General features: G+C 47.7%; 1 protein-coding gene across 1 annotated transcript; it reads left to right on the top strand.

The window, feature by feature from the left end:
• Positions 1-614: 614 nt before the first annotated feature.
• LOC121832931 (piezo-type mechanosensitive ion channel component-like) lies at positions 615-21,422 on the top strand. Its single transcript, XM_042290280.1, has 10 exons — positions 615-801; positions 5,685-5,850; positions 7,287-7,472; positions 9,281-9,338; positions 9,462-9,567; positions 18,889-19,115; positions 19,626-19,746; positions 20,299-20,426; positions 20,759-20,896; positions 21,186-21,422. Exons 1-10 carry the CDS (start codon positions 615-617, stop codon positions 21,420-21,422), a joined length of 1,554 nt encoding a protein of 517 aa, XP_042146214.1.
• Positions 21,423-21,884: the final 462 nt, after the last annotated feature.

Genomic DNA, 21,884 nt, shown 5'->3' with positions numbered 1-21,884 from the left:
AGAGGTGCGGCATTTGTCCTTTTTTCGTATGAGCTGAATAGTTGAATAGGGAGCATCCCCGAACTATTCCCGCTAAAGACAATGCAGAGCTTAAGTATATATCATTATGATGACTCCGATAACAATACCCTATACTCCACTGGCGCTTTTGGGCATGCATCGTATCGTTATTGGGCAGGAGATCGAACTATAGGGAGCGCTTTATCGAGTTTGTTGTCCCCACAGCCCGGCCGTTTACTAACACAGCTAACAAATAAATTAAACCTCGCCTAGCAGGGTCTGGACACAAGCGCTTCCACTTGACCAGTGTTTTGCTTGCACGAAGAGCGGCCTTCGAATCGTCATCTTCGATATCTCAGATCAAAAACAAACAAAAAATTTCGGTTTCTTGTCCGCACAGCCTGAAACATACCGCTAGAGGCGTGACTGTTCGATCTCCTCTCCAATAGGGTGTCGTCGTGAAAGGTACCGGAACAATCGACTAAACCCTCTAATCCTTCCATTTCACTTTGGTCCCATCTACGTTAGCCCAACTCTATCCCACCTACCTCCTGAGGAGGTTCGGCAAGGCGTGACGATAGCGCGCCACTACCTCGCAGGTGTGTTTTGTGACGATGGTGAGCAGCATCGGCATCCGCCTGGACGCGTTCGCCCTGTTTACCTCACTCTGGCTGTGCGGCATGTTTCTGCTGCGGCGGTGCTACCTGGCCAAGGTGTGGGCCTTTTACGTGGCCTACCTCTGCTTCGTGCTTCCGCTGCAATACGCCATGGTCATGGGCATTCCTCCGGGACTGTGCACCGGTGAGTGTTAGAAAGTTGTGAACCTGGGTTTGGACTCCGTGTGCGCTTCTCTGCTTCGGATCCCATAAAAAAAATATACAATTATTGTTTTTTTAGAAAAAAAAACTTGTGCAGTGTTTGATAATAAAAAAAGGGATTAATACTTTCGGTTATTTAGACAGTGCATGGATACAGAGACGAACAGTACATGATGCAATGTAATCAGGCAAGGGGATATTGATGTATTTGTGAAGTCACCGAGTAACGCGTGACCACTGAAATCGCAGCTGTGGTTCGTTTCACCTTAAATCCAGACGCAGCTCGCGTCTGGACCAATCAGACAGCGTCAAAAGCGCACCATCATGGTATCCGTCATGTTTCCGCGCGTGTTCTATCATCGCTGAACCAATCATAAACAGAATAAGCCCAGTGCACCTTGACGCCCTGCAGCCAGTGAGACAGCGGCATTTGCCGATCACTGAAGGACCAATCACGAAGCAAGAATTACGAATGTATCAGGCCCCACCCTTTAAGCTGTCAGAGACTCTACACTCTAAAAAACGTCAGTGCGTCTACTTTCACACACAACAATTGGAGAGCCAATCACCGCAACTTACGGAGGCAGCTCAGCGAATGACGATGCCGAAACATACGTTTAGACCAAAAAACGCTGTCTGAGTTCTGACATTAAGGAATGCAAAACGTCACACTTGCATCGCTTAATGTCACAACTCAGGCTGCGTTTTTTGGCCTAAACATATGTTTCGGCATCGTCATTCGCTGAGCTGCCTCCGTAAGTGGCGGTGATTGGCTCTCCGAGTGTTGTGAGGGAAAGTAGACGCACGGGCTTTTTTTAGAGTGTAAAAGGCGATTTTAGGCGGGACCCGCCTGTCGAACATGTAAGGTGTTCAGGAGGAAAAGTTGAACAACACCCTTTCTGTGCGTCGTGGCTTCACGTGTGCAGAATATCCCTGGTGGAACCCATCAAAGAAGACGCTCCGGGAGACGGCCCTGTGGTTTTTCCTTCCAGACTTTCAAGAGCCCCCTTTGGCGTGGAAGCTGTGGCGTAAGGCGCTCGGAACTCATGAGCCTAACAATAGAGAGGTTTAGAGTTGCGTACAGAAGCAAACGCAAGCGGCGTGCGTTTGCGCTGCGTCCTCCACGATGTGCCTGCGCGTCGTCGCTATGCTCCAATTAAGACGCAGATTCAGCACGCACGCGCCGTGGGGAACACACAATGCTATCTAGATACGCACAGTGCTTGCGTTCGCTAGTATACGCAATACTAAAACTCTCTATTGTTAGCGCGTCTTTTCTTTCGGTAGAAACGTGATAACACACTTGTATATCGTGCTTTAAATAGAACTGCCGCAGCTAAAGAGCGCGAGGGCTTCCCGAGGGGAGGCGCATTTAAAGTGAGCACGCACATACACACACACGAACGCGCACACACCTCATTTAATCTCCGATCATGATTCACGCTCGTCAGAAAATAGCGCGGAGAAGAATTTAGTTGTCTTAATTCTAACATCTGCAATGATGTAGTTTGATGACATGCAATACATTTCTAATTGAAATGTGCCAGCAGGCGAATATTTCAAAAGATAATTAGTAAATTTCAAGTCATTAATTTGTTGATTATTACTTAACGCCCGACGTCCGACGCGGTGGGTAACGTTTATCAGAAGAAATCGTATCTTTATTTTCAGGGCCCTTTTTTAAGTATAATTTTCCCGGAAGTTAGAAAAAACACCCTATATAGATAGTCAACTTTACGAAATCACAATATTACGGACGCCTCAACAATACGCAGTGTCCGAATTGTGTTGTACTATCACGGACAATTTGAGCTGAAACAGTGCTCCGGCCGACGTACGTAGAGTTCCTGTATATGCTACCTACGGTAGCAGAGTTGCGCATTCAGCCTCGGCGCGTGGCCGTAGCGCCGGCTTTCCCGCACGAGCTGGTTGCTTTGCTCCTCACGTGACTAAATTTGGCGAATAGCGGCGCCGCGCGCGCCGCCGCGCATGGAAAACAGGAGAGGAGGAACAGGAGGCGGAAAGCAGGGAAACATACGCCGGGGCAAGAGAAACGTCGGCGGAGCGACCGTAAAGGTGGCTTTCTTGCACGCCAAAGGATGCTTTGCTCCTCACGTGATGGATCTCGGCGAATAGCGGCGTGGCGGCGCGGGGAAAACAAATGCGCAACTCTGGCTCCCGTAGGGAGCCTATAGACCGTTCCAGCGGCAGTCTCGAACGAAGCGATTCACAGCGCGTGTCCCTGGTTTTGAGAGTGCACGTCAGTGTTGCCCGACTGCGCTGAGCTGTGGAGCTTCTCGTCAGTGGGCTGTGGCAGCATGCGTAGGCGCAATTCCGGACGCTAATGGGGCTGAATTGCCGCGTTTTCTTTTTTATCTTGTGTTCTGTGGCGAACCTAATTTTTAGAGGTCTTTAAGAAAGCAGTGCTCTATTTTTAGGAACAAAAACAAAGAAATGAAAGCTGTTTTGGTGAGTCCGTGCGCGACAGAACAAATGCAACTGTTTCATTTTATGTTCGTTGTTTTACGGCACCGTACACTCAGCCGTGTCAATCTATAAAGGTCAAAATATTTGACCACACAGGATATCCGTACTGCATGGATATTCTCGGCCCACAACATAAAATTCAATGAGTCTCATTAATCGAGCAAAAAATATATTGTACGTACCCCACGGTGCCGCGTTATCCGAACAGGATTTGAGAAAGGTCTCAAATAACACAGCATATCCAATATACAGTGTCGACAATAGTCACTTCACGACGACCGGACGGAATCCGGCGTGTTTTCGGGAACATGTGGAAGGGAGCCCCCTTTTTTTGCACAGCTTCATAGCAAATGAACGAACGTGCTTATTCCGTCGCCACACCCCGGATTCGACCCTATCACCTAGTTTTTGCGAAGACCCGGAACACAGCCTGGAAGGCTTTTTGGAGGTTATCTCGACGGAAATAATCCTCCAAGCACGTCGAACTGCCTGCGTCGCGGGCTGCTTGACGTTCGCTCTCTTGGTTCGTTTCCTGCGAAGGCCGAGCGGGCCACGAGCCCTGGTATTCCCTGGTTCTCACAGTGGAAGATAACATACAAAAAGGGTAAGCATCCTAAACAGGCGAATAAAGCAAAAACTTCCAAGAAAAGCCGCCGAACTCCGAATGCAAAATGCAGGTGGGGAGTCACGTTGACCAAGCTTCCACAGCTCAGGCGGGTTCTGGCTGATAGGGGTCGCTCGATTCGCAAAATGGCGACGGCCAGAGCGCTCTTTTTGCAAAGGTCTATACAGGAACTCTAGACGTACGGAACTATCTGCGCCGCCTGTCGCCTTGCTTCGCACACACGGCGCACCCTGAGGCCGAGATAAATTCTCACTTGTGCTCCCTGCGCCGCTACGCTCTTCCGGCCGTCTGCTAGCGAGACGGCGGGTGCGACAGCGGGCATGTGTGTGGTAGGGCGGCAGAAAAGGGGGGGTCAAAGGATTACACTTGTCGTCCCTTTTTTGGAACTGATTTACTTCACTGTATCGCGTAGTATCATGCAGAAAAAACGATGACCGGTGAAGAAAAAATGTAAAAGTATCCTAAATTGCAGCTGCGATTATCGTTTTTGAAAGTCACATCAAAAGACGTTGCAGGTTGTTCTTGTTTGATTAAGTGCATGCACAAAGTAGGACATCGTAAAATATAGGCCAAAATTTATACCGGATTTAGTCCGGCTCCAAGGTAGTTACTTTTTTATTTCTTTTTCATTGATCACAGCTGTTTAAAAAACCGGGAGTATGCATATGTTACTGAGAAGGTTTTGCAACCTTGATTGGTAGGAAAAGATTCAAAAATAGTATTTCTTCATTACTGGGCCCGCAAGTTTGTTTCAAGCAAAACAAGTTGCTGACAAGACACCAGTTTCTTGTCTACAAATTCCCTGTCTTAATAAAGTGGGACAAACATTCACATATTTGCCAGGAGAAAGAGCTTGAAAGTTAATCGAAAAGATATTCGCAGAGGACAATGTCAGACACAATAGATTAATAGTTGGCGTCGAGGTTCAACTGCACTATACAAGAAGATCGGGACCAAGGAGGCACCACACAAAAGTATGCGCTGGCTAACGGCGTCAAGAAGTATGTCGCAGCCGTAGCATCAAACTTTGTTCCAATGGGCAAAAGTCTGGTTCAGAGGTTTCCGAGGTGCACTAAAACTTACCAGAGAAGTTAATACCGCGTCATTCTCCCCTGACCCGCGACCACGGGTCTGATCCTGTCTGGTAAAAAATCATAGAGCGCGGCCACGAAGTCTGGCTCAGCCCGAAGTCACTCCCATTCACCTCCCATTGCTTTCCACACTTTGTAGGCGGTGGCGTGGTGGAGGGGACGCCGTGACATGGCTACCTTGATGCGCCTCCAAACGTGTTCGATGATATTCAGATCGGCACCTTTCGGGGGCCAAGGCAGCTTCGTCGGGCAGCGCTCCTCGAGGAGATACGAGCGTGACAACGCTTTTTCCACTTCAGCACTTTCTTGGAATGCATTGAAATGCATGTTAGCTGAAAACGTGAACATTGGGCTATACGGCACACGCATCGTGATGGTGGTTTCGTTGGCCGATATTTTCGCAAGCAGACGGCAGGAAGAGAGCAGCGGCGCAGTGAGCGCAACTGAGAATTTATCTCGGCCTCAGGGTTCGCCGCGTTTACACAGCGATGCAACAGGCGGCGCAGGTAGTACCGTGCACATTGCAGGCCGGAGTGCTGTTTCAGCTCATATTGTCCGCGACAGTACGTATTTCCTGTCGCCATGTGCGTCACTGTGCTGAAAATCGTTTGAATGTCGTGCTTTATGTAAACCTTTCTAGATTGCTCGCATCTTCTTATGCAGCGGACTTCATACAACTTCTCTTCGCGTGCTGTCAGTTGTATGTCTTCTTTCTCGAGTCCTCAGCCGGAGTGCACGACGGAGGATCCAACGGAGAGATTTACGACAGGAAGGGATGCTTTGTTGGCCAAACTCCGAACCCTATGTCAGACTTTGTCACCTACAGGAGGCAAGTACAGGTTTCTCCTTTCCCGATTTTCATATGCTAGTAATAATTCGACCGCTTGTTGAATAAATTCATTCAAAAAGAAACCTTCCAACTAGTTTAGTTACAATATCTGTATGGTTAATCAACCTCGTCTTGTGAAACCGCGCGACCTCGGATGCGGGAAACTCTAACATTAGAAACAAAAAGCGAGATTTATCGGATTGTGTTTGAAGGCCAGATACCACCCCAGGCGCAAGCTTTGTGGTTCATAGCTTGCTTCAAAACGGCAGCACCATGCTTATGGTTTTATAAGGGTGACAGTCGGCTAAATTCATGAATGCCACGACAGCAATGCAGTGAGTACTGATTATCAAGGCATACTGAGAGAGCAATACGGCTAGCAAGGTTTACCAAAACGCGTCCTTGGCGCATCAAAAAAACGCCAATCTAAGGGCCACACGGAGAACAAGTAAAAAGAACGCGCAATGACGAGGCAGTCAAGCACGCGCCTCATTGGTTAAGGTCGGGGAAACAAAAAATATGGGCGCATGTAGCGGGAAAACATGGGAACGCGCAAGGAGAAGCCGGACTTGCTTGTACTATACTACTATTGCTGTATTGCTTGTACTACCGTATTTACTCGAGTGAGTCGCACTATTTATGAACAAGGCCCCTGAGTCTACTTTCCCACAGAACACATATACAACCAATCATTGCGCTGCGCATAAATAACATAGCGAATAACCAGATCGAGAACACGATTCTCCATACAAATTCAATCTTCACAGATGGTATCTTTGCACGAAGACGTTATCTCTGTCCTGTAAACAGCTGGAATCATGCTGTCGAACGCGGTGATTGGCAATCTGCAGTGCGTGCTACGCGGAAATGCGAACCTTCGGGCTTTCTTCATAAATAGTGCGGCTATTGCTCGAGTAAATACGGTACACTACGTAGCCAAGAACGTGTCTCTGACTGGTTTGTTTGGCGTATTATTCTACACCGCGTATGGACTCAAAGTGGCAATAAATGACGTCACAAAAAAACCGGAGTGTCATGCTGTCGAGTGTCGCGATCCTGGCGGTTAGGTGTAGAATTTCTGGAAAGAAGCACGATAGATTGCAAGAGTCGCTGTCGTTGCGACGTCCCAACCCTTGACTGCCGGAGCTTCCGTGGACTCAAACTGGAGAGCGACTGCAGCAGAACAGGCGTCCGCGACATCCACCACCGCTGCTGTAGCACCGCCAGGATCGCGGCCGGCGAGAGCATGACACTTTTATGACGTCATCACGAGAAAATCGAAGAACCACTCCTCTGGTCGCGGTAAAAAACGCACCTGTCGGAGGCGCGTTTCAGACATCGCAGTACCTGGTGGAAAAGGTAGCCAATATCTATGCTTGACATTAGTAATGACTAAGTGAAGAAAAGAGGTTAATGCATGTTTCCGCTCAGCGCAGGTCTTACTTGTCAACGGTAAAGGTGTTTTTGTTCTTCCCTTTGTACTGGATCACCCTGGCGGTGATGTTCCTGGCGGGCACCAACCGCGTCAGCATTTTCGCCATGGGCTACGTCCTGGGCTGCTTTTTCTTCCTCTGGAACGGCAACGAGTTCTACCTCAAGCCCATGAAAGTCCTGCTCAAAATGTCCGTATACCTCTGCGAAGTCACGCAGTATATGGTTTCACAATACGCGTACTAGGCGTCAACTATTTTGTGCTACGTTGTCAAGGGTAGCGTAGCTTCAGCGATGGCGAAGCAACTTGCGCAAGCCCGTGTTAATAGGACGGAAGACAAAGCCAAACACAAATTTTACACCCTTAAGAGTATAAATCAGTTTGTCCCAGGACTAACGCTCCAAGGGTGTTTGAGCAGCACCCTTTGGATGCTGGCGAACACCACTTGAGACGTTAATCTTGGGATTTTGTGCACTTCTTTTGTGTGCGAAAACACCCAATACAGGCGCAATGAATCACGTATGACATGACGAGCACGACCATACAGGCGCAATGAATCACGTATGACATGACGAGCACGACCCTGTTGATTGCAGGTAACCGAAGATTACGCTTGCTTTGTCGTTGCCAGTATTTTACATAAGGCATAATATGTCTAGGATCAAGGAATGTATCTCCAAGTAAAAAGCATTGGTGCAGAATAATTACTTGACGCAGGAGCTAAAACAAGCTGTTAAAAGCGGGTGTCAGTGGATCATAAACCCTGCAGAAATGAAGGTTAATTCTCACTTCCTTTTCTAGACCCTTTTTACACCCTTCAAAAACAAAGTCTGTTGCATGCAACACACTCTAAAAAAAGCATGTGCATCTGCTTTTCCGCACAACACTCGGAGAGCCAATCATCGCAACTTACGGAGGCAGCTCAGCGAATGACAATGCGGAAACATATGTTCAGACCAAAAAGCGCAGTCCGAGTTGTGATATTAAGCAATGCAAGCGTGACGTTTTGCATTGCTTAATGTCACAACCCAGACTGCGCTTTTTAGTCTAAACATATGTTTCGGCAGTGTCATTCGCTGAGCAGCTTCCGTAAGTTGCGGTGATAGGCTCTCCGAGTGTTGTGCGTGAAAGTAGACGCACAAACTTTTCTTAGAGTGCAGCATACTATTTTACAATTAAAGAGGGCGTATTACTTTAAAGAAAGGTACTGAAGATGCGAAGTGAGAGTGTAAGTCTCTGGAAACATTTGTTTTGCATCTTATGGGGTGTAAACTTGGGGTGTAAAGGCAGCATTGCGGGGCCGCAGTGCTCTGCATCATACGTTAACGTTGAAAACCTAGCTCAAATAAATTACTCAGAAGTAATTTATTTACTTATTTATTTTAGTCAATGCCCACAGCGCCTTAGCAGGCATTATAGTGGAGAATGTATATACATCAAATCATACAATGTCGGTAAGATCTCTGCTCCACTGCAGAATAATAATTCAAACACAGGAAAGACAAATGCTTTACAACATAACATAAACTATGCAAGGGAATATAAGCTAATGCATAAAAGAAATCGAACAAGGTTTAATCTAACGTGAAAAAAGACAACCTTTGATAGCATACCACCCACAGACAGAGACAATCGATGCAGTCAAAATAGTTATTTGGAAAAAAGATATCTTAAATATTTCTGTGGTATACTAATGTTCTTGTACCTATATTTTTAATGGTCAACATTGTCTGATTGATAGTGGGGTCGCGTTATGTGAATGTATTTTTGAATGCCAACTGTCCAATGATAAATGCTGTGAGAAACTTCAAATGAAGTCCTGTGCGAGTTTCGAGTAACTTCACATTTTAAAATATATTTTGCGTGTGTCGCGCTGAAATCCACTGGCAAACTTATACCGAACATTATTTATTTAAAATTTGCAGGAGAAAATCAGCCAGCGTTTAGGAAAACACTGTGTACTTACGACGACCTGCGTTATTTTATTTTCTGCTTCAGGTGGAACGCGTTGCTTGCCTACAACGTGGTAGTTATTTTCATCAAATCAATTCTCCAGGTGGGCCTTCTTTGCTTCATAAGCTTCACATTCAACTTATAACGCTGGCCGTCTTTTTTTTTTTTTTTTTTATTCTGTGTTGTGGCGTTGATACAACTCTGATGGGGGTATCTTCCTTTCCAGATGGTGGGCTGCGTTTTTTTCGAATACATTGACAATTACTCATGCTGGTTGGTGCAACTTTTTGGCATTGCTTGCTTGAGAAAAAGGAGGCAGGAATATTCTGGGTGTAAGTATGGGAATACCGCGACTTCTAAAGTCCTTTCGGGACTTTGAAAACGTTTCCTAGAGTGCTTCCAAATGTATATGATGCTACGATTGACACATGCAAGTTGCAGGGAAAACAGAACTCTATCTTTCTGGGGGTCGTTCAAAAGCTAGCCCACACAAGCGTAAGCCCTCGGTTAGCGCTTCCCTAGTTTTATTGCAAACGTGGCCATCACATGAAGTGGATGTCCACAATTTATACATCAATTCAGGATATAAGCTTCGCATGAAATTGTATTGTAAATGCAACAAAAATGATATACGCTATTAATATTGTTTACTAAACAATATAGAAATATAAATAAATATACTTACTCAGGCATTCAAGGCACCACACAAACAATAAAGGGGAAAAAATACTTCCGACTTCTCTTTGCTGCTCTGTTGGTGTTTTTTTTTTTTTTGCAAGCCTCTCTTCAATTTTACGGGCTTTAGTTGAGCTAGTGGTTTCTATGTGTTGTTAGTATTGCTGGTAAGCTAGTTGAGTAATTGTTTTTGTTGCGGGATTCAGTTGTCCGCATTAACAAAAGTCTTCTTTCCTAGCCATCATAAATTGCTGCTTAATATCATTGGCGCTAACATATAATTCTCGAAACAGTAAATTACCATGGCTGACCTTGCGATAAAGATCAGGGTAAAGGTAGAACACCACAGTTCCTCCACCCCTCCCCCTAATTTTGTCACTGGGCGGCATGCATACGTTAAGTAAACCGTAACGTCACACTTTCATACGGTTATAGTCCTTCTGTAAAATTCACTTTTTCAATCGTCCAATGCTTGCCGATGACTCTGTGGGTTCCAGTCAGAGGCACTCAACATAATTTTATATTTACAAGAAAACCGTAACAATAGAAAACATGGTCCGATCTAGCCGCCGGTCCGCTCGGTCGCCGAATCGCAAAGCTCGTGTCTCGTAATCTGTTCTCGTGCGCCTCGGCTTCTTTTCTCTCGCTCCAGTGGTACAGCTGGCACGGCTGCTACAGATGCCCCCCCTTAGACAAGTGGCGTTGGCCACTTGCGTCGGAAGTGTAGAGTGGGTGAGGAAATTGTTCTGGGAGGGCGGAGTGGTAGCACTGTCGAGAGCGGCGGTGAAAGCGGGTTTTAGACTATCCAGGGAAACTGTTTCACGACGTCCCTGTATGAGCACAGTGTAAAACTTGGGTGTTCTGGCTACTACGAGATATGGACCATCGTAGAGAGGTCTGAGGGGCTTTCTGACCGCATCTCGACGGACAAATACATGTGAAGACTGGGCGAGAGCAGGGTGAATGAAGACTTGCCGAGCACTAGGTTTTTGTGTTCGTACTGGGCGTAAAGAGCTCATTGCTTCTCGGAGTCGTTGGACATAAGATGATGGATCCATTACCCCTTGTGCCGTTGATGGTTCGACCATGTCAGCAGGTAGACGAAGGGGAGAACCGTACACGAGTTCTGCCACGGTACAACCCAAATCTGGTTTTAGAGTTGAACGTAGTCCGAGCAACACAACAGGTAGGTTGTCGACCCATGCGTCCGGGAGTGGCTGTGCTCGGAGCGCAGACTTTAGCTGTCTGTGGAGTAGCTCGACGAGGCCATTTGCAGCAGGGTGGTATGCTGTTATACGCGTCCGTATTGAGCCTAGAAGAGATGTTAGCTCGTGGAATAGTGCACTGGCGGCCGCGATCGGCGGTGACCGTGGCAGGCACGCCGAAGCGGCTGACCCAGGTGAAAACGAAAGCTCGAGCCACTGTTTCCGCGGTGATGTTTTCTAGAGGCATCACCTCTGGCCAGCGAGAAAATCTGTCCACACAGGTCAACAAGTACGTGAAATTCCGTGAAGTTGGAAGTGGGCCAACGATGTCCAGGTGGACGTTCTCAAAGCGTGAGGATGGTAGGGGAAACTTTCCGAGTGGTGTGTGCGTGTGGCGTTGCATCTTCGACTTCTGGCAGGCTATACAAGAGCGAACAAAGTCCCGAATGTCGGCGTTGATCTTGGGCCATACGAAACGGTTCGTTACAAGCTCTTGTGTCGCGCGTATGCCTGGGTGGCAGAGGGTGTGAAGTGAGGTGCACACCGCATGACGTAGTTGCCGTGGAACATAGGGTCGGGGTTTTCTCGTCGATGTATCGCATACTAAGCTGATGCCATGATCGGAGAGGGTAACTTCTTCAAGGACGAGGGATGTGCCGGTCTTCCAGAGGGATTCAAGTTCTTCTTCCTGAGCTTGAGCCGCTGCCAGTTCAGTGTACGTGAACTGTTCTTTTTCTGTGTTGAAAGCATTTAGCTCGAGGCGTGATAATGTGTCTGCGACGGTGTTTTCGTTTCTTTTCACATGGCGGACGTCGGAAGTAAATTCCGCTATGAATGAAAGATGTCGGAGTTCACGTGGGGAATGGTTCTGGTGTGATGACTGCATGGCATAGACCAGCGGTTTGTGGTCTGTGGCGATGAAGCAGGTACGTCCTTCGAGGAAGTGTCGGAAGTGTTTGACGGCTAAGTAAGCCGCAAGCAGCTCTCTTCCGAAGGTGCTGTACTTCCTCTCGGAATCTTGAAGTTTACGTGAGAAGAACGATATGGGAGACCATACATCACCGATCTCCTGTTGCAACACTCCTTTGACAGCGATGTCCGAGGCGTCGACCATGAGGCAGGTTGGGGCATCTGGAGACGGATGCACGAGGAGTGTGGCACTGGTGAGCTCTTTCTTCACGTCCTCAAACGCAAGTATTGCCTCCGGTGACCATGATAATTTTGACTTCTCGCCTTTGGAGGTAGAAAGCAGTGCCTCTAACGGCTGTAGAAGGTTGGCGCAGTGGGGAAGGAAACGCCTGTAAAAATTTATCAACCCCAGGAATCGCCTGAGGGCACGCTTTGTTGTAGGCTGTGGACAATCAGTGATGACTTTGACCTTGTCTGGAAGTGGCCGGATACCTTGAGAGTCGATGTGGTGACCAAGGAATGTTAGCTCCGGTACTCCAAACTGGCATTTGTCAACGTTAATTACGATGCCATACTCTCGTAGCCTGTCGAACAGCGTGATCAGGTGGTTCTTATGTTCCTCCGGGTTTTCGCTTGCTATGAGGAGGTCATCCAGGTAGGCAAAACAGAAAGGTAAACCACGGAGGACCTGGTCAATAAATCGTTGAAAGGTTTGGGCCGCATTACGTAGACCAAATGGCATCGTGACAAACTCGAAGAGACCGAAAGGTGTGGTTATTGCCGTCTTGGGAACGTCTGCAGGTTCAACAGGGATCTGATGGTAAGCTTTTATGAGGTCTATCTTTGAGTAAATGGTAGTGTCTTTCAAATGGTAGTCTTGAACGTTTTGGAGTGGATACCGGTCCGGAATCGTAGCTGTGTTAAGAGCCCTATAATCGCCGCATGGTCGCCAATCACCGCTTTTCTTGGGCACCATGTGCAGAGCGGACGACCAGGGGCTTGAAGACGGGCGTACGATTCCGAGCTGGAGCATATGCTCAAATTCCTGTCGTGCGACCCGGAGCTTTTCAGGTCCTAGTCGACGTGGTCGGCAATAAACAGGTAGGCCGGTTGTCACTATATGGTGCGTGACGTCATGCTTAGGCATCTCGCTGATGTTGCGTGGCTTGGTGAGGTCTGGGTAGTTCTCGAGCAGGCTGGCAAATATATTGGAAGGAGGCTTGATGAAGGTGGGGCTAAGAGTTGGAGTTCGGGACGCCACACCGGAAACTTGTAGGTGAGTGGTCGCGTCAACCAGCCTCTTGTGTGCCATATCCACCAAGATGTTGAAGTTTCTAAGAAAATCTGCTCCAATAATTGCATAGCTGACATCCGCTACCCAGAAGAGCCACTGAAATCGGCGCCGGAGACCCAGGTCCAACGTCAGTGACTTTTGTCCGTATGTTTCGATGGTGGACGCGTTGACGGCTTGCAGTGACGTCGTTCTGGCGCGGTGTCGGCGATCAAAAGATGTGGCGGGAATAATGCTGACCTCAGCACCTTTTTCCACCGAAAAGCGGGTGCCGACCGGCTTGTCATGGATGTGGAATAGGCGACTGGTGGGCCGATATGGGTCGCTCGCCGCCACTAGCGATCGGCCGTCCCGTTTTCCTGATCCCAGGAACAGGGAGGGTGACAATGGCGGGACTCTGATCCAAACTGTCGATGGTACCTGCAGAGCAAGTTGCCCGATGGTCGAGGCGATGGTGATGCTCGACGGCGGTTGTCACGACCAGCGTGCTGCGCGCGGCCTTGTGAGTGCCGCTGTGAGGACTGAGACCGGTGTCGAAATTCTCGGCGAAATTCGGATACAATGGTCGTCAAGTCCTGTACAGCTCGACGCAGCTCGGCGATGTCGGAGACGAGGTCTGGAGACTGCTGCGTGGCACCGATAGTGGGGCCGGTAACCTCCATGATTCGATCTGCCAGCTCGGCTAGTTCAACGAGGGGAAGCCTGTGGGCCGCCGCTAAGCCGATGCGAACAGAAGCCGGAAGCCTCTGTAGAAAGAGTTCGCGGAGAATGGCGGCGTCGACGGAGGCCGCCTTGACACCCAGCAGGTGCTGCAGATGACGCAAGAACTGGCTAGGTCGGCGGTCGCCTAGCTCTTCAGCGCTGAGGAGCTGCTGAAGGCGTCGTTGTTCGGAGGCAACAAGACGACTGATCAAGGCCTCCTTGAGTACGTCATAAGGCGTTTCGCTGACCGGGGACAGCAGAATATCTCGGACCTCGGTGGCGGCTTGCGGCGGGAGGGCGTCAATGAGAAATTCGTACTGCCGAGCCTGGGAGTTACTGCGGTGCAAGCGGAACTTGTTTTCAACTTGCACGACCCAGAGCGCCGGGTCCTCGGCCCAGACCTTTGGTAAGGTGAGGACCGCGGTAGCTCCAATTCCCAAGGTGGCGGTCATCTGGGAGGTACTTGCTGGGGGGCTACTTGACAGGGGGGCTCCTTCATCAGACTGCATGGCCGTGGACGTCCGGGTCACCATTTATGTGGGTACCAGTCAGGAGGCACTCAACATAATTTTATATACAATATTTACAAGAAAACATTAATAATAGAAAACATCGCCCGATCTAGCCGCCGGTCCGCTCGGTCGCCGAATCGCAAAGCTCGTGTCTCGTGGTCTGTTCTCGTGCGCCTCGGCTTCTTTTCTCTCGCTCCAGTGGTACAGCTGGCACGGCTGCTACAACTCTAATCCAGAAGTTTCTTCGAAGAAAATTAAAATATTAGTTTGGTTCAGCGTGTTACATACTGAAATAAACACAACGCAACAGTGAAAGTAGAAGGAGCAGACAAGAAAAGGGCTGACTGACAGGTGACGTTAAAGAACGTTGATGTTTTTTTTTATCTCTTCTTTCTGCTTGTCCATCAAAAGTCATTTGACAGCCCAGCGCTTCTCCTATTCTCTCCTACTTGGCCTTGTTGTTGATTGCGTTTATTTAAGAAACCGCGAAAGCAAGCACCGGCACAGCAATTCGATAACCAATATTGAGTTTGAGATGAAAAAAGTACTTTCAGGAGGTAATTAAATCACATTATTAATACCTTCCTGAAAATTGTGAAGATGTAATTAAATTACATTACAAATTACCACAGACAAATTGGTGACATTACATTACAATTACTTTCCAAAAGTAATGAAATTACTTTTACTTTGCTTTTTAACGCCTTGAGGCAGTAATTCGTGCTTATTTTATTTACTGTGTATGTTCTACATAGAATATAGACCTCCTTGAACCATACTGAGCAGTCGTTCCGCTGGCGCACACGACGGAAGTGTTAAACACGATGAATATATTTTCTTTAGATGGGACACAAAGACAGTCGACTCACCGGTTTCGCTCTTAATTCAACGGTGTACGAAGAAGTTATAGACGTTTTCCGTTTCCCGTCGTCCTCAGTCACGTGGGTTCTGTATCTGGTATGCGGGACGAAAAATAACAAATAATTTCTTCAACCTAAAATATGCTTGAAAATATAGGCGACGCAAAACAAGAATGTGTGCACATCACGCATTTTTCGTAAACACCTTCCAGCGGCGTGGAGAGATCCAAACGGTGTTTGACCGCATACCAGAAGGGACGGCATTGAAGATGGCTGCGCTGTTGGTTTAAAAGGTGTATAGTCAGTATCAGTAACTTTAGTCGGGCCATGGGAACTCGTTCTCACATAGAAGTCGTCATGTGAAACGTTTTCTTTCCGACCCAGACGCCGTGTAATCCTTTTCTCTCAGGAGCACTAGTTAACGCATACTCGCGCATCTTCTCGAGGAATATCATTTCAGGACACCCGAAGAGCCCGAGTTCTTGCACGCTGTCAGGCAAGGGATATTTCTTGGGCAAAAGCATCGCCAGTTGAAAAATAAGCTAGTAGAATAGATAAATGGGCTTGTTGGTACATCACTCAACGGAAAGCGCCGAATAAACAAGGACGAAGAAGGGGACAGAGACGAAGCGCACTCTCAACTGAAGGCTTATTGAAACAAACATTCACTTTTAATACCGTCTATCTGGGTGTTGGCTCAAAAAGAAAAACTCTTTATCTGTTAAGTGCAGTGACGGCGCACTAATACACAGACTCTGCCCTTGCTCTCTTATGCAGAATGCCTCATGTATTTCTCGCGCTGTTTTGTTTGCGTGTCTGCCCAGAACTGTTGTTTTTTCCGATTCCGGGCCACATGGGCACCTATCACTGTGCAACGCAAGACTGCCCGACGAGGACCGTTTCACTGACCAGGAATGTTCCCTGGCCCTCTCATTTATGCAACGCCCCGTTCGGCCCACATACGATTTCCCGCAACTCATTGGTATGTTATATATCACTGACGTTGCACACTCCACGTAATGCTTAGCGTGTTTCTTTTGACACACTTTACCCTCTCCCTTTTCGTTGTTTATTTTTGAACATAGATGAGACAGCTTGTGGGGCGCTGAAAACACCGCTGGCGCTTCAAAGTATGTCAAAAAGAAACACGCTAAGCAATACGTGTAGTGTGCAACGTCTGTGGTATATAACATACCAATGAGTTGCGGGAAATCGTACGTGGGCCAAACGGTGCGTTGCATAAATCAGAGGGCCAGGGAACATGCCTGGTCAGTGAAACAGTCAACATCGGTCAATCTTGCGTTGCCCTGTGATAGGTGCCCATGTGGCCCGGAATTGGAAAAAAACATCCGTTCTGGGCAGATACGCAAACAAAACCGCGCGAGAAATACATGAGGCATTCCGCATAAGAGAGCAAGGGGAGAGTCTGTGTATTAGTGCGCCGTCACTGCACTTAACAGATAAAGTTTTTCTTAAAGACCGACAACCAGTTCGCGCTTTCCAGTTTTCCCTCGCTTTCTCCTCTCCCCCCTTTTACCCTGTCCACCGTTGCCTATATCCTCCTTCCCTATGGGGAGGAGAATCTTCTGCCTTGCAGAATCTCGAGTCTGTTCGTCGGCCTTTAAAGAGCCAACACTCAGATAGACGATATTAATATCTTCAATGTTTGTTTCAATAAACCTTCGGTTGAGAGTGCACTTCGTCTCTGTCCCTTTCTTCGTCCTTGTTTGTTCGGCGCTTTCCATTCAGTGAAAAAAAAATGAAAGCAGTTTACAACTCCCTGTAGCGCCGAATTAGAGGGCAGCTTTTGAGGAGGAGGAGGAAAGAGCGCCGAGGGGAAGGTGTACCTTTCCTCCACACCTCCCCATCCTGCCTGCTACTCCGCCCTCCGAGCGGCGTCGGCCTAACCGTCAGGTCACGTGACCCTCGTGGCGTCGCGTGACTCGTGACTTCACGGCGGTCAGATGACCTCACGGGGGTCACGTGACCTCACCAGGGTCACGTGACCTTACGAGGGTCACATTGTCTCACGGTTACGCCGATGGCGACGCCGACGGCGATGGCGACGCCGCTCAAGCCGGAAACGGACGCCTAAGAGTTTCGCTCTAAAAAGGGATGGCTCGAGCTTCCTAAAACGTTTACTTTCCCAACAAACGGGTGGCAATATCTCCGTGTTTCCTGCCTCACGATTAAACTCTCCAAAGAAAGGCAGAGAGGCTTGCGCGTGCGGCATGAGCTTTTCTCGCTTCACGTCTTTTCCAAGCAAAAGCAACTTTCCCTGCCCTCCACACTCCTTGGAGTGAAAATAGAGTTATTACAGCGCAGCTGTTAAGGGCTAGTTTCCCCAGGATCGTGTTCCCCGCAAAGATATGTCGACACAAAACTCTGGTTCCCGCCGTTGCTCATAGATGGCGGTAGCCGGTTGTCCGCTTGCCGCCGTCGCTCATAGATGTCGCAACCTTTCAAGCCTTTCCACTCTGGCTTGCCAACTTGCGGTCGGCCATTACTTCCTTCCCACCATAGTACAGCTTCGCTGGTCTTCCCTCTTCACCAAAGTAGAAAGGCTAAAAGTTTTTATTCTTTACTTACCAAGCCCAAGGCTACGCGCAATAGGTTTTGGGGCCTGGACAAGGTATTTGGGACTCTTTATTTATTCCGGTCGTTTGTTGTTCCTGATGGTCGAAGCTTAAAGTTTAACCTTGATTCACGAAATAGTAAAAAGGCTGGCGATGTGCGTGTCCTAGCTGTCCTTCCAGGTTTTAAAATCTGTTGCCCTAGCTGGTGATGTGCTCTTCGAATTCACTAGGTTGACAGTGCGGTGGAAGCTACGCGCTCATTGGTCCAGTCACGCATCTACATTTCGCCACGTAACCACACTCTCGTTTATACCCACGCCCAGAGAATTGGTCAGGGGATGAAAAGAAGGTGGTTGACTAATCCCGGTGAGCTCCTAGCCCCCAGTGCACTGTCAGCTTAGAGATGACCAATGTAGAGAACCGTCATGATGACGTGGCGCGATGACGTGGCGCCGTGAGTCTGCCTTTTCTGGAGTTCTTGAGCCGTGGCCTTCGAGTGACGTCTTCACACGACAGCTTTTCTCTCCTTCGCCTTTTGAGCCTGCCTTTGTGCGTCTGGCGTGTTCTTCGTACGAGGCTTAGTTCTTAGATGACCCTCCTATATTTTCTCTGATGTCTCTTCCACGGGATTTCACCATGCAAACTATTGTTTCTACTTTTTTCTTAAAGCTTGCGAACGACCTTTTTTTATTTCGGACAAAAATTATTTCAAAAGTAGCGAGTAAGTTTCTAGAAATCACTGCCTGGAAGTAATTAATCGCATTACTAAATTACCAGCCTATGAAAGCAATTATTCACATTACTCATTACCACTCAAAGTAATTTAATTGCAGTAATGTTATTACTGCCATGCCTGGGTTCAGTCTAGAAGTACGCGTGACCCTAGTGACCCCTCTAGCCAGACCCACCCTCTTTCGTTCCAGGGCCCGAGCGTGGAACGAATGCCAACACTGAAGACGGCGTCTGTCGTGTGCCTCTGGACGAGGCTGGTCTGCTGTGGGACGGCATCTGCCTGACGTTTCTGCTGGTGCAGAAGCGCCTGTTCACTTCCTACTATTTCCACCATCTGATCATTGAAATCCTGGCGCAGCAGCAGCTGGCGTCTAGGGGCGCTGAGCTCATCAATGAAATGCAGGTCAAGGGTGTGCAAGTAAGCAAGACAGGAATGCCACTTTCTGGACTATACTTTTTCAAAGTATGGAGTATTCGCATGATCTAGGCTCCGAAACCACACGTTGGCACGATGATACACCTCGTCGAAATGGACAATGAGTCGGTGCAACGATAGCCCTACGCTTTAATTATAAGCCAGCGTGACACGTAGGTCATCTTCACGTTTCGCAGCCCCTAATCGGTTTGCTGTGGTCATACAAAAGACGGAAATGAAAGCGAAGTTTCTGGTGAGCGGTAACCAGACATTATGCGGGAATTTAAAATCTATCTTTTATACCTGTTAAACGGAAACTTGTGGACGTGGAGGAAAAACACAAAACGAGTGTTTTGTCGTACAAAGGTTTAGTTCGCCTTTTGAAGTGCTCTTCTAATACTGCTCCTTACCTAATTTCTTCGACATTTTGATTTAGTCTTGCTAAGCTTTAATTTTTTTTTAAGTTAAGAAGAGAGCGGGAGCAATAGTGAAAAAACTGACGATGTCATCCAGGAGCAACGTGCCGCCGACAAAGAGATCATGGAGAAGATAAAGCGCAAGATGGACAAGATCCGTGCCGCCCAACAAAGAGTGCGGGGTCATGAGTATGGCGAGCCGCAGACCCACTTCCAGGGTAAGACTCCCCGTCGGATGGTAGTTACTTTTTTTCTAGTTGTCTGTCACAATTCACTGCAGTCCTGTAGGGATGGCGAGGCCTGTCAAGAACACCACTGTTTGGCAGGAATATATGAACTGGAATGGGGGGGAACGTTCATTGATCGAATGACTCCGTACAAGGGGCTGTTACCTGTTTCTGCATGCAAAACTAAGAACGCACCTTGTTCGAGACCTCTCCGGGCGTCTTTCTTGGGGCCCTGATCTATACATGATAGACCAAGTGGAATCAAGGGGCCAGGACATTGCCGCCTGCTGCGATTGGTCATCACCGCGCCGCTGACCAATCGCAGCAGGCGGCGATGTACCGGTCTCTTGATCCCACTTGGTCCCGCCGCAAGATTAGGGTCCTTGATGTGGCAACCGCGACCTTCTCTTCGCTGGCCTTGCTCAATATCTACATGATGCGGTCAATAGATATATATAATTAATGTTTTCCCCGCGTAAACTTCTGGCGCGCGTCTTTCGGGTAGTCAACTTTTTTCTTGGTAACGTGGCGCATGAATCGCAGCCCTTCGGTCTGGTGACTACTACTTCTTTGAGGACTTCGCCGACATGGACATCGACCTCGAAGTGGAAACAAAAAAACAGAAGACCGATGAGGAAGACGCTGACGTCAAATTTCGTGGCCTCAATGCGGTGAGCTATAATATGACTCCACATGCGTGTCGATTGCCGGGAAGTTTGCAATGTTAAGTAGACCAAACAAAGTCAGAGATTAGGCTTACTGAGTTGAAAAGTTCCTTCTCTACGTATTTACGAGTTTGATCGTCATGCTAAAATTGCATTCACCAGGGCACCCTTTGTCATATAGCTCCACTGAGCTAGTATAAACAGCACATATGAATTATATTTGTTTCGAATATGACAAAGAAACTTGGTATACATCGCCATCGCCCGGCTGATTTGTAAATTGGCATCTCTTAAATTTACAAGATGCCGAGTGTCAACTGTTGCCCCATTGCTTGCAGCTGCTTACCAACGCTATGAGAACCCGTACCATTAAAGGCGCGCAAGAAACAGCCAGGAGAGGCAGCCAGGAATTCACCGAAGACTATGGAGAGTTGGATGCGACACCTCTCAGCACGAGTCATCCTGCACCTACTCAGGTAAAGAATCTAGGTCACGGCCAGCGCTGTCACACTGCTCATCTTAATGAACGGTTGAATAGACAGTCCTACACTTCCTGCTTCGTGATTATTACGATCAGACTCCTTGGTTTCTGATTTGTTATTCGGCATCCTTATTTTTTCATGTCGAATTCCGATTGGTTGCGGAGCAACGATAAGATTTTGAAAACTTTCCATGCCCTTCGTTTTATTTTATTTATTTATTAGTGACAAATTGTGCAGCGCTGTCTTGTTATTAAGATACCTTTTTTTTAAATATTCTGCCCAGATCTCTGACACAGCGGTCATCTCAAGTGTTGAGGCATCGAGAAGCGGAGCTGTTCCGTCGTCCAATGAGCTATTCCAGGCGGCTCCTCAAGTTCACCCGGCCACCGAAACTCCCACTGAGCGGACAGAGCAGCGGAATACCGAGGATGAGTTTTTGCTGGCGAGCGAAGCTAAACGAACCCTTCCCAATGAGGACACACTCACGGACAAGGTGAGAAAAGCCATTAGAGACATGTGAATTTTAGTTTTTGCTTTCAAACAAACAAGAATATAGATGTAAGGACACATTACTTCGGTTAATGTTGTGAATGTATCAGAACAATGTTTCATGGTTGTGAATGAATGACCAAATTTAGGTATAAATTTCTCAGTGTCAGATGCCTCGCTTTTTTAATAACAAAAATATGGATTACCATTTGACTTTCGTCAGTGGCAAATATCTCTCTTATTTTTTTAATGATAAGGTGCAAATTACCTTAATGATCTGAAAAACACTTGAAAATTGGGTACAATCCACTACACTCGTGCTTCTTTACTCTTCTATTGAAGTGTTAATTAGAAATGTCAATTTTTTAACTATTTCATTGTCCTATCACGACAGAACTTATGAGCTGGAGTGTTTTTTGTCAATGCGCGCACATTTCTTCATTTGCTGAGAGAGTGGTGTGTAAGCCTGCACAGTGTCAAGCCAACAACACAG

The sequence above is a fragment of the Ixodes scapularis genome, unplaced genomic scaffold (genome assembly GCF_016920785.2).
Source record: "Ixodes scapularis isolate PalLabHiFi unplaced genomic scaffold, ASM1692078v2 PGA_scaffold1__304_contigs__length_218370807, whole genome shotgun sequence".
NCBI lineage: Eukaryota > Metazoa > Arthropoda > Arachnida > Ixodida > Ixodidae > Ixodes > Ixodes scapularis.
The sequence above is the reverse complement of the archived record's forward strand: the minus strand, read 5'-3'. Positions and strand labels throughout refer to the sequence as shown.

Coding starts and splice junctions, on each gene's coding strand:
- LOC121832931 (XM_042290280.1), top strand. CDS start 615: ATGGTGAGCAGCATCGGCATCCGCCTGGACGCGTTCGCCCTGTTTACC. Junction 9,568..18,888: donor GAGGCAGGAATATTCTGGGT/GTAAGTATGGGA, acceptor CTTTCGTTCCAG/GGCCCGAGCGTGGAACGAAT. Junction 20,427..20,758: donor AATTTCGTGGCCTCAATGCG/GTGAGCTATAAT, acceptor CATTGCTTGCAG/CTGCTTACCAACGCTATGAG.